At 53.9% G+C, this 13,154-nt stretch overlaps 1 protein-coding gene across 1 annotated transcript; it reads left to right on the top strand.

The window, feature by feature from the left end:
• The first annotated feature begins 1,624 nt into the window (after window positions 1-1,624).
• Window positions 1,625-2,623, top strand: LOC106732473 (olfactory receptor 52K2-like). The gene has a single exon (XM_014576891.3). It carries the CDS (start codon window positions 1,625-1,627, stop codon window positions 2,621-2,623), a length of 999 nt encoding a protein of 332 aa, XP_014432377.3.
• The last annotated feature ends 10,531 nt before the right edge of the window (window positions 2,624-13,154 follow it).

Below are 13,154 nucleotides of genomic sequence, written 5' to 3'. Positions count from 1 at the left end.
TTTATTTAGTTTTTTAAAAATAATCCAAGCTGGCTTTGTCAGTGTTTGCCACCCTTGGATCTTTTCCCACCCTTTCCCCTTGCATGTAAACGGTTCATGTGTACCAGAGAACTGTCCGGCATTTGCCTTTGGTTGGTTGGTTTGTTCTGGTGCCCCTTTGGCTCCAGATCAGGGTGTGGCTGTCTGGCCAGTCCGTAAGCCCCGTGCGCGGAACTCAAAGGTCCAACAGCAGATGCTGCTTAACACACTCTGGGACCGCTCATGGACTGGAAAGTGTTTCATGGTCTCAGGCAACACGAATGCCTCACGCCGAGTCAGCCCGAGTGCAGAACAAAACTACGTCTTGCACCTGGCTCCCTCTTCTGCAATATGAACCCGTTTCCTCCCTCCCTCGGGGAACTGGCCCCCACTTTTCCTAGTATTTTGTTTGGTTCTTGATGTGCTTAATATCCTCATGCTGTGATCATAAGCCCTGCCAAGTGCACATTCCTCCCTGGGGTCTTTAACATCCCTTAGCAATGTCCATGACGTCTGCCTTGCACTGCTGGCAGTTCCTTTCCGTGTGTTAGATAAGGATTAACCCCCTCCACTGAGGTGGTGAACCAGGTTTTTAGGCCACGTTGCCCACTTTTTTGGACTCGTGGCTTTTTAGCTCTCGGATCATCTCTCCTGAAAGACGTGCCAGTCGTCACTCCCATTATTCTGTCTAAATGTTTCCTTCCAACCAGCTTGGCTGATAATTTCCCTCCGATTCGGGAAATGAGCTGCTCCAAGGACCTGCCACTGCCATTGAGCTGCTGAACCCTGAGCAAGGGAGGATGTTTCTAATTTTGGTGGGAGTGGCGACTCTGATCATGAATCCATGGCCACTGGCATGCGACCGGGTCCCTTTCTTATTTTCCTCTCCTCTGCCACAAGCTCCCTTCCTCGTCTCTCCTCGAAACTAAACAGCCCACGATTTTTCAGTCTGTCTGTACGTGGCAGCCTCCCCCGTTCCCACGGCCTTTCTGGGGAACCCCCTTTCTATCGGCTGCTTCCTTTAGAGAGACTGGGCCACCAAACCTGAGCACATGTCCAGGGCGGGGTCTTCTCCCTCCCATTTCTTAGGCATGTGGCTGTAGCCTTTGGCTTGGCCGCTAGAGCGAGTGAGGAGGAGTTTCCATGCTGCTACTGTCAATAAAGCCCAGGTCTGTTCCCCGAGGTGTTTTCTAGCCAGGGTGTGTCTCTCGGGTCCTGTCTAACCAAGCTGAGTTTTTTCCCACTCTCAGATATGACTGGAGAGCTCCCGCAGCCTGGACCTTTGATGCATTGAGGAACAATGATGGAGAACCCGCTCAAGTTTCCTGCTGGTAACGACTAAGGTTTTCCAGGTCAATCAGGGATACATGGAGCACCATCAACTATAAAAGTGGAGTTAGGCCAGTTGTTGCTAATTAATTTCTCTGAGTGATGAAAATGTCGTTTTCAGTGGGTGAAGAGCAACCAGCCTGCTCCACCCATAAGAACACCCTCCAGTTGTGTGTGCATTGTCTTGTATTGACATTGTCTCTCCATCCAGGCACTTCTGCTGTGACTGTCATCCGAGACCCTGGGCACCTACAGGAAGTCGGGGAGTGTACGGTACATGCAGGAGACACCGTTCTGTCTTAGAGTTGGACACCTTCTCCCCAAGTCCATGGCTGATTCCAACACAACTGAGTTCACCAACCCCTCCACCTTCATCCTGAAGGGCATCCCTGGCCTGGAGTGGGCCCATGTCTGGATCTCCATCCCCTTCTGCATCATGTATGCCATCGCCCTCGTGGGAAACTTCACCCTCCTATTCATTGTCAAAGTGGAGTCGGGCCTCCACGAGCCCATGTACTATTTCCTCTGCATGCTGGCTGCCACCGACCTGGTCCTGTCTACGTCCATCCTGCCCAAAATGCTGAGCATCTTCTGGTTCAATTCCCGGGAGATCAATTTCAGTGCCTGCCTCACCCAGATGTTCTTCATTCACAGCTTCTCAGTGATGGAGTCTGGGATCTTCGTGGCCATGGCGTTGGATCGCTACGTGGCCATCTGTGATCCCTTGAGACATTCCACCATCCTGACAAACACCGTGGTTGTCAAGATTGGTCTCACCGTGGTGCTGCGCGGCAGCATCCTGTCACTGCCCTGTCCCTTCCTGGCGAGGCAGTGGCCATATTGCAGAACCAACATCATCGCCCACACGTACTGCGAGCACATCGCCGTGGTGAAGCTGGCCTGCGCCGACATCCGCATCAGTAGCTATTACAGCCTCTCGGTAGCACTCTTTGTTACCTCTCTAGATGTGTCTTTTATTGCTGTGTCCTACACCCAGATCCTCAGGGCCATCTTCAGCCTCCCCACCAAAGTCGCCCGGCTCAAGACTTTTGGGACCTGCAGCTCCCACCTCTGCGCCATTTTGACTTTTTATATCCCAGATCTCTTCTCCTCCCTCACACATCGATTTGGCCACAACGTGCCCCTGCATTTCCTCATTCTCATTGCCAACGTGTACCTCCTGGTGCCCCCCATGCTGCACCCCATCATCTACGGGGTGAAGAGCAAACAGATCCGGGACAGGCTGCTCCAGCTCTTTACTTGTAAAGGGATCTAAAGCATTCTCCTGGCGCTCTGGCTCTCCGACAGAGCTCCATGAATAGCCGGCTGGTGTCATGGCACCAGGTCATCTTCCCAGAGGCTATGTCTAGACTGCAGGCTTCTTTCGAAAGAGGCTCTTTCGAAAGCATCTTTCGAAAAAGCCTCATTCGAAAGATCGCGTCTAGACTGCAGGCGGATCTTTCGAAAGAGCAATCCGCTTTTTCGAAAGAGAGCACCCAGCGAGTCTGGATGCTCTCTTTTGAGGAAGCCCTATTTACATTGAAGAACGCCTTCTTTCGAAAGAGGAACTTTCAAAAGAAGGCGTTCTTCCTCGTGAAACGAGGTTTACCGCCATCGAAAGAAAAGCCGCGTTCTTTCGAAATAATTTGGAAAGAACGCGGCTTGAGTCTGGACGCAGGGGAAGTTTTTTTGGGAAAAGGCTACTTTTCCCGAAAACCCCCCTGAGTCTGGACACAGCGTGAATCAGGTACTGGAGAGTCAGAGAGACATTACATGCTTCCCTAACCTTTCAGAGCATCACAGCATGGCAGATGTGGGTATCAGTCCATGTGCAACTTGCTGGGCTGCCCCCATTCCAACTGCTGGTGGTTTGGCCCCCGGACCCTGCCACGTCATTACCCCACCTCTTCTCCCAAAGCTTGTGCCTACTTTGCCTCGTCTCCTGAGATTCTGCCCCTGTTGCTCGCTCCAGTCTTGCCCTCCCCTGTCACTTGCTGGGTCATTTCAACCTCCCTTCCCCCAACCCCAGCTGCAAGGGAGGATGTTTCTAATTTTGGTGGGAGTGGCGACTCTGATCATGAGTCCATGGACTACTTAGACTCCTGAAAACTCAAGTGTTTTGGCAGATAACTCAGCAGTGGGCTGTCAGGAGCACTGTATCTACTTCCTATATCACAGTGAGAATAAACACCAAACCCAGTGAGCTCTGGTACAAAACTGTTCTCACTCCCTGTGGCTCGAGACATAAGGCACACTGGTAGGGCTGAAATGTCAGTGTCTAGTCTTACTTAGTTACTAACTCTGAACAGAGAGCGCGAGACCCCACCAGGACTCCTGGGTTCTAGCTCACCTCTGGGAGAGAAGTGGGGTCCAGCAGGTTATAATGGGGGACAGATACATCTGGGGGCTACTTAAAAACATCAGAATGAGCTTATTGGGTCAAATCAATGACTCATCCAGCCCAGTGTCCTGTCTTTTGACTGTGGCCAACTCCACATCTTCAGAGGGAGTGAACAGAACAGAGTAATCAAGCGATTGATCCCCTGTCACCCATTCCCAGCTTCTGCAAACACAGGCCGGTGACACCATCCCTGCCCACCATGGCTAATAGCCACTGATGGACCTACCCTCCGTGAATCTAACTAGCTTTTATTGAAACTGCATTATAGTTTTGGTCTTCACAACATCCACTGGCAAGGAGTTCCACAAGCTGCCTGTGCAGAAATACTTCCTTTCGTTTGTTTTCAATCTGCTGCCTATTGCTGTCTTTGGCGGCCCCTAGTTCCTGTGCTCTTGGAAGGAGTAAATAAAAAAAACCTTATTCACTTTCTCCAAACCTGTCGTGGCTTTCTCCACCTTGCTCATTTTCCCTCTGGGTCATCTCTTTGGAATCTGAGCACTCCCAGTCTCTGTGATCTCGCCTCATCCCGAAGCTGTTCCAGGCCCCTGTGCATCCGTGGTGTCCTTCTCTGTCCTGTTGAGAGGGGCTGACCTCTCTCTGCCACCTCCACTTTGCACCCTACCCCCCTGATGCCCATTACAAATGCTTGGGGGTCTATTTTTCTATTGACGTCAGGGGTAGCTCTGTGCCTCGCTGCACCTGAGAGCAGATTGGGCAGGGCAAGAAGCAGGGTGCATCAGTCTGGTTATTAATCCAGACAAAGGGAAGTCCCTGGCCACCACCATCAAAGCATCCACCTGCACCCAGCTCGGTAGAACCCACCCGGAGCGATTGCTGGGCAGGTGGCAGCGTCCTTGACAGGACTGGAGACTGGACACACGCAGAGCAACGGCTGCTGCCCAGTGTCTTGCTGCAGCCTTTGTGGAGTTGGCATGGCAGCAGGCTTGCTGTGCTTCTCTGGATCTGTACAGCACTGGGTACCCCAGCTCCTGTGCATGGCAGCAACACGGGGGTTGGGGAATTGCAGGCTGGCCTGGCTCCGGCTCTGGTGGCAGCACATGACCAGGAGAGAGGACAGTCAAAGCTGGGCCCAGCCACTGCCCCCATGCACGGTGTCAGTTCTGGCAGGTTCCTGGCTGGGGACAGGCTAGTGAAAGACTTGCCCACCCTGAAGCGGACACGCCAAGAATGCCACTCCGTGGCCAGCGATCACGTGGGCGCCAAAATCCAAGACTGCCACTGCATGAATCCACAAGAGAGCACCCCAAATGCTTTCCCAGACAGCGGTCCAGGCCACGAGTGGCTTGCAAGGAGGCGCCGTGCCTTTTGGGTTGCCATGAAGATGAAGATCATGACTGATGGACCATTGGCCCCCTGGATACTGTGGCAGAAGGTCTGCTGAGCCAGTGATGCGTGGGAAACTGCAGTCAGACAGGACGGGCAGGTGACAGTCATTGAACAAGCAAGTGAAAGGGACGTTCTCATGGGGCCCGTCTTGTGTGTGATGGTAGTGGGGAAACTCTCTTTACCCCGGCTTGCTCCTGTGGCACAGGCCAGAATGCAGCCTTTCGGCACATGGACACTTGCCTCCCCATTCGCTCTCAGAGCTCTAGGTCGATAGCGATGGCGCTGTGATGCTTTCTACTCAGAGCAACGCCCTGGCAACCCCTATTCACCACTGCTATGTAATGGCAGAAAGCAGGGTGTGACGGATTCCCCCAGGCTGTAGGAGATGGACTCATGGACATGAATGTACAGAACTGAAAGCTGGTTTGAGCGGATTATTTCACGTAACCCATCAATCTGCATGTCATGGTCTGCTGGTTCTGTTGATCTTACTCTGTCGTACGTATCATTTGTGTGCGGAAAATTAGACACGTGGAGGGGGGATACTTGGTCAGTTTCCAATGTGTGAAGGGGAGACATGGAGGGTGTTACCCGCAACTTCTAGCTGAGCCGCTGTTCAACAATCTTTCGTCCTTCGGTCTGAGCAGTGGTTGGTAGCGAGTGGCCTCAACTCCTTACCAAAAGGAACAGGGAAGCAGAGGCCTGGGTCTTTTGCCTGGGCTGCACCTGAAGGAAGGAGCCAGGGACCCCAGGGCGTGGAAGAGAGCCCTGGTTTGGAGGGGCAGCTGGAAAAGAGGGTTTAGGGGGAGTTTGATTAAGTTTGTGCTGAGGTTTCAGTGGAGAATCAGCCAAGCGGTTTTGTTTCTTTTGATCTGTAACCTACTTTGCTCTGCCTGACTTCACTTATTCCCACTTCAATCCTACGGCTTCCACTTCATAAAACCGTTTTTATTTTCTATCAAATCCAGTGAAAGAGATTGTTACCTGGAGGGGGGAGGGCAACCAGTGTGAAAATTCTCCCTTTCATTATTAAAGGTGGCTCACCTAATTCTTTGGGGTCTGATCCCATCCAGGGAGTGCTATCCCAGGAGGCTGGGCCCTAAACCGCCCTCTCCTTGGACCTGAACAGGTTCAGAGTCTGTGCTGCTCCTCGGGGGGGGCAGGGTCCTCAGCTCGGGGCCTTGGCTGGGGGGGAGCAGGCCCAGCAGGACTAGGCAGTGAGGAGCCCCAGAGAGCGGGAAGGCGAGTGGCAGTGGCCGTGTCAGCACCCCCGAGGGGTCGTCTATGGCCGCACCTCGTCACACACGGTATGAAATCTGTCCTGTGGCAAAGTTGCACTTTACTGAATATGATTGGCCTGTCCGTACACGTCTCATTCCTGCCTCTGAAGTTTCAAAGTGTGGAAGAAAAGAAGCCTTCACTCTGCGTTGTGTTTAAGCAACAAGTAGCCAGAGGCAGTTTTATTACGAGCTGCAGCAAGGGAAAAACTGGTTTGGACAGGGGGGAAGCCCCCCCCTCCCGAAGCAGATCTTCGAATAGGAGCAATTCTGAAGCAGTTTCTATACTGTCTATTAGATATAATAACAATAACTATTAGTCTCCTTCCCATTACAAACACCAATGGCTAACAGTTATTTAGTTCCACCCAGATTCTCCATATCTCAAGGTCTCTGCCAGAGTCAGTGTTCTGTCCTTATCTCCGTATGGAGGCGAGAGGCAAAGGCAGCGTCTAATCACAGATCTCGCGTTGTCAGGCCACAGACTTAGCCTGACTCTTGCTCTCGTTAACAAGACCAAGATGGCTGCTCACAAATTCCCTTATTCCCTTTTCCTGCCTCCACAAAACGTTGACTGTGTTCCTGCCTGGCTAAGGTGGTTGCCCCTGTGATAACTCAAGCTCTCTCCTACTTTCAAGTAGGAAAAAGAGATCCTCCAGAAAAGGGCTTATTTTCCCAAGAATCACGTCTAGACTGGCGCTTTTCTCCAGCTTATCCCCAAGCCGGAAAAAAGCAGCAGCCATGTAAATGCAAATGCCGCGGGGGATATTTAAATCCCCCGTGGATTTTGCTATTCCGATGTGTCTAATCTGCATCCCTTTTCCAGAAAAGGGGTGCAGTGTAGACACAGCCTGCATGTTTTTGCACAAAAATGGAACAGAAGAGATTATGCAAATGAAGCACGAGAAAATTCTAATCAGTGCTTCATTTGCATTGGCTCTTCTGGCAAAATGTGTAATGTAGACATGGCCTTAGTGACTAACAAAATATATTAAGTTTGCAGATGATACCAAGCTGGGAGGGGTTGCTACTGCTTTGGAGGATAGGGTCATAATTCAAAAAGGTCTGGACTAACTAGAGAAATGGTCTGAGGTCAACAGGATGAAGTTTAATAAGGGCAAATGCAAAGTGCTCCACTTAGGAAGGAACAATCTATTTCACATACACAGAATGGAAAGCGACTGTCTAAAGGAGTCCTGCAGAAACGGATCTAGAGGCCACAGTGGACCACAAGCTGAATATGAGTCAGCAGTGTGATGCTGTTGCAAAAAAAGCAAACATGGTTCTGGGCTACATTAACAGGAGTGTTGTGAGCAAGACACGAGAAGTCATTCTTCTGCTGTACTCTGCACTGATTAGGCCCCAGTTGGAGTCTTGTGTCCAGTTCTGGGCACCACATTTCAGGAAAGATGTGGAGAAATTGGAGAAGGTCCAGAGAAGAACAATACAAATGATGAAAGGTCTAGAGAACATGAGCCATGAGGGAAGGTTGAAGGAATCAGGCTTTTTTAGTTTGGAAAGGAGAAGACTGAGAGGGGACGTGTATCTAAAAGGGTGTTACAAGGAGGAGGGAGAAACCTTGTTCCCCTTGGCCTCTGAGGACAGGACAAGAAGCAATGGGCTTAAACTGCAGCAAGGGAGGTTTAGGTTGGACATTAGGAAAAAGTTCCCACCTGTCAGGGTGGTCAAACACTGGAATAAATTGCCTGGGGAGGTTGTGGAATCTCTATTTCTGGAGATATTTGGGAGCAGGTTGGACAGACATCTATCGGGGATGGTCTAGATCAGTGGTCCCCAACAAGGTGCCCGCGGGAGACATGGCGCTCGCCGGGGCATTTATGTGCACCCGTTGAATGATCTGGGCCGGCCCTGTCTCTGGCGCATGCGCAGTTCCAGCCCCGGGTGCACGGCGCATAGGCGGCCTCTGCCCCGGGCGCACGGCACATATGTGGTGCCAGGCCCGGGTGCATGGCACATGAGCAGCCCCTACCCCGGGCTCATGGTACATGGGCGGCCCCTGTCCTGGGCGCGCAGCGCATGTGCTGTGCCAGACCCGGGCATGTGGTGCATGGGCGGCCCCACCCCTGGACACCCGGCGTGTGAGTGGCCCCACCCCTGGATGCCCAGCAGCCCCAAAAGGTTGGGTACCCCTGGTCTAGATGGTGCTGGGTCCTGCCCTGATGGCAGGGGACTGGACTCGATGACTCTCGAGGTCCCTTCCAGTCCTAGTGTTCTAAGATTCTATATAGGATCATAAGCTTTCATGGGCAAAACACACTTCCTCTGATGAGTTGGAGTGGAAATAACAGAATCCAAAAGATATATGTAAAAGCAGCAGAAGCACATCTCAATTGTAGGGCTGCTGTTAATGAGGCTAATTAAGTGGGCTGCATGTGCCCCATTCATAGTTTTGGATGTGAAAAGGTGGATGTTCAAGGCAGGAGAAACTGCATTTGCAATGGGCGAACCACTTAATGTCTTCACTTCTGCAGTGTCTCTGTGTATGGCTAGACAGCATGCTTATTTCGAAATGGCACATCTACACTTCAGGGAAACCTCAGAATGAGTCCAATGCAGGCTCCCCTAATGTGGACGTGGTACCTCGATTTACAGCCCCCGGAGGCACCGGGGAGCAATTGCTCTAAATGGCCCTCAGGGTGGTGTGGAGGGGGAGCTGTTTTGAACTAGCAGCCGTGGGGCATTCACACGACAGCTATTCCAGTACGGCTATTTCAGAATGAGCGTTATTCCTCGTGCAATGAGGGTTACAGAAGTCGGAATAAGCCCTCCGTTATTTTGAAATTATTTCGAAATAACAGAATTGCGGTGTAGACGCTCACATTGTGATCTCGAAATAGCATCCGTTGTTTCGAAATGCCTGTGCTGTGTAGATGCACTTCTCTGTAATTGGCTGGAGAAATTCCTTTGCGGAAGAATGGCAGCTTGTAACCCATGACTGAGTGCCCAGGCGGGTTAAAATGTCGCTCTGCAGGTTTGTGTGGGGGTCTGAGTCGTGTCCAGTTCTCCTTTGGCGCAGACACTGCTCGGTCTGGCCAGTGTCCATGGCAGGGAGCCTGGCTGGCACTCGATGCACAGATCACATTGGTGGAGGTGCAGGTGGGTGAGCCCCAGGTGGGGGTGTTGTGATTGGCCCTGGGATGCTGTCGCTTGTGTAGACGAGTTGGCAGCTGGGTTTGTTGTGGGGGCAGTGTCCGGGTGAGAGTGTCTGTGGGTGAGGTCTGGCCTGTCTCCCAAGGCCTGCAAGAGGGAGGGGTTGTTTTCCAGGACAGGCTGTGGATCGTTAACGATGCGCTGGAGGGTTTAAGCTGGGAGCAGTAGGAGATGACCACTGGTGTTGTGTTATTTTCCTTGCTGGGCCAGTCCACACATGGGCAAACTGAGGCAGGGAGTTTGGCGTGGCAGGATGAAGGCCAGAGTCGGGATCCCTGACTCTCCTGCTGTAACCCAGAGGACAATAGGGTCCCGCTCCGGCAGGGCTGTTTGTTGGGCGGGAGGAGGTAACGGGCTCTGTCAATATGGGCCTCGTGGCAGGTGTGACGTACCTGGACTTCAGCCAAGATTTGAGAAGCTCCCCACAGCGTCCTTGCCAGCTGCCTTTTGGTTTGGAGAGAAAACGGTTACAGCAGGGAAGCCAGGACTCCCGACTCTGTCCGTCATCCTGCCACCCCAAACTCCCTGCCTCAGTTTACCCATGTGTGGGGATACGCTCCCGGGGACTTTCCTTTTGCTCTCAAGATCCTTCCATGAAAGGGGCCGGGCAGGACGATGTGAGTGTGGGATGGGAGCCACTGATCTCTGACCCCTCAGTGACACCCCGTAGGCCTCTCGCTGCTCTCCTGTCTACAGACCGGCCTGCCTGGATCCCCCCCCCAGCACCGGCAGGGCCTCAGGACCCCCGAGAGCTCACATTGGCCCTAGGCTCACCGCTAATCACCCATGATTGTTAAATATTCACAACTCCCCAGAGCTCCCAGCTCTCCCCCGCCCCAGCCCTGGGCCCAGGAGTTCTCCCCTCCCCCGGGAAGGGCCCGTAATGGCTGTTTACACCTAACGCTGGGTAATTGGCCCAGAAGCCCAGGCATGGAGACTGGGGATTCGCCAGAGTGTGTCCATCTCCAGCCTCTTGCATCCAGACGCCACGTCTCTCTCGGAGGCAGAGCGAACCCCCCCGGGACGGCCCAGAGCTGGGTTATAACCAGTGCCCAGCCCTGTGCCGGCTCTCGGCGCCGGACGCTGCTGCAGACGCTGGGCTGAGAGAGGTGGGGACGCGGCTGCCTGAGGGGGTTCCAGGGAAGACACGTCCCTCTCAGCACTCACAGGTACCAGCTCTGGCCGAGGGCTCCCCTGCCCCACAGCCCCAGGGCAGCGTGGGTGTGAGGGGCAGAGTCGGTCTGGGCCCCTTGCGCTCTGCAGAGCCACAAACATCCCAGGCCCTGCCCAGGGGAGGATTCCCACTAAAATATCCTGGAGCAAAATGTGCATCGTTGGGTGCCCCTCCCCCTCTGGCTGCTGCCTCCGCCCCGAGGTGGCTGCATCTCTGAGCACAGGGGCCCTCGGGCTGAGCAGTGGGGCGGGGGGGGCACATTCGGTACCAAACCAGCCCTCAGGCCGGGCAGCACTTTGCTCAGGCCCCACTGGGGAAGCCCCCCCGGCAGCGAGAGCTGGTCAGAGCGCGGGGGCCAGTGGGCTGAGTGCCCAGACACTGCCCCTCCTGCATCGCAGGGCGCTGGTGGGAAGGGGCCGGGGCTGCCCCCTGACGTGTGTCGCTGGAAGCCATGGGGGGAGCAGGGACCCTGGAACAAGCCAACGTTGGGATCCAGCCCGGGCTGGACGTCTCCTCTCCCAGCGCCACTGGAGACGGCAGGTGCCTGTTAGGCCTGGGAATGGGAAACCAACTCAGCTGGCAGCAGAGCCCCCGCCAGGGAAACCTGCGTCCAACGCTGAACGTTTGCAAACGTAGAAGCCCCGAAAGTGCGGTCTGTGTAGGGAAGGTGTCAGGCGGGTCCCTATGGGTGGTAGCACCGCCAGCACCGGCTGCAGTGGCCAGTCCAGCTCTGATCCCCCCAGCCAAGATCTGCTGCAGTGTCTCTGTGGCAAGGAGTTCCACAGGCCCAGCAGCGATCCTGGGAAAGGGTTTCCTTTGTCCGGCTGTGGGTCAGACTGTCCGTGGGGCTGGATGCTCCTTGGCCCTGTGCTGGGGGCACCGTGAGCACCTGCCTGCTCTGGTTTCGTTATCGAGAGCTCCGGAGGGTTTGGGGTCAGGAGGAGCCATGACATCGTCCGTTCCGACCGCGCGTGTCGCCCTGTTACACCCACCCCAGGCGCCTCCCGCGGGGTGGGAAGCCGGCAGGTGGTGGGACTTTGTCAGGCTGAGAGCCACGGAATTGGCCATATTATCCGGGGTAGGAAGGTTTGGGGTTTTTTTTTTTTCATTTCAAATAATATAACAAGAGAGTGTAGCCTGATATTGAGAGGAGCACGGCAGTTAGAGGGTGCAGACTTTTTCTTTGTCATTGTTTTGTTTTTGTTTTGTTGTTTTTTATTGTTGTTGCATTTGGCGATACAGAGCCAGCATGGGAAGGGTTAACCAGTTGATCCATGCGAATCCTAGCGCAAGCGGCGGTGCCATGGCAGTTACAGGAGCTGTGACCCTGGGAGACCATTTTTTAAGACCAGCACACCGAGGGGGAGCTTGGGAAATAGCATCACTCGGAGTGGCCGTGTCACAGCAGCATGCTGGAATTGGGCCTTAGAAGGATTTTTTAAAAAGACACTTTTGTAACGGGGACCCCACGGAGGCGCCCACTGCCCACAGGAATCACTTTGTGCAGTCGGAGGCCACTAGCGCCGGGCGCACGGCTCGCTTCGGGGGTTACATGACGTTCTGTTTGCGCCCAGCCAGCTGTGGACGCACCCACGTGTGCCCCACGTTTCCTGTTTCCTTCAATTTCCTAACCCTGGTGAGTGGGCTTTCCCTACTGCTACTGGCACTCACATTTCACTGGGTATTTCGGGCGCTGTCCAGGCCGCTGCCCCTTACACCACCCGCCAGGACGGTGCTGGGGACTGGGAACACTCAGGGAGATTAGAGGGGCCATTCAAACCCACGACTCCATAGTACCGGGGGTGTCGGCTTTCCCCGCAGTGACTGGCTCCTGTCACCCCGGCCAGGGCGCTGGGAAAACGATTCTCGCCACCTTACGCGACTGCTCCTCGGAGCGGTTGGTTCTGTTCCCCGCCAGAGGAAAGAGCCAGCGCGGCGAAACACCACAGCACAGCAGCAGGGAGAGGCAGAAAACCATTGTTTAAAAGCCCACGATGAATCCCAGTGAGGAAAAGAGAGAGGGGCAAAACGCTGGGAAATCGAGTGCGGAAAGGGGATTGGGAAGGGCAAAGAGGAGCGAGAAGAACAACTAGCCAGAGACTGAAAACCTCACAGCAGCAATTGCGGGAGGTCCCTGCAGAGAAAGGAAATGAATTCTTTGCCTCAGGCTTCTGTGCTGGGGACGGGAGGGAGATTCCCAAACCTGAGCCCTGCTTTTAGGGGTCAGAGCTGAGGATGTGTCCCAGATCGAGGTGTCGTGAGAGCGGGTTCTGGAACAAATTGATAACTAAGCAGCTGTCAGTTACCAGAATTCCAGGGCATTGGACTCCTGAGCTGTGAGACCCTGGGCGAGCTTGAACACAGCAAGAAATCCTACAAGAAGTACAGACTTGGGCAGATGACCATGAGCCATTGAAACAAAATGTGAACATGAATT

The sequence above is a fragment of the Pelodiscus sinensis genome, chromosome 1, assembly GCF_052426305.1.
Source record: "Pelodiscus sinensis isolate ZL-2025 chromosome 1, ASM5242630v1, whole genome shotgun sequence".
NCBI classification, from domain to species: domain Eukaryota; kingdom Metazoa; phylum Chordata; order Testudines; family Trionychidae; genus Pelodiscus; species Pelodiscus sinensis.
The sequence above is the reverse complement of the archived record's forward strand: the minus strand, read 5'-3'. Positions and strand labels throughout refer to the sequence as shown.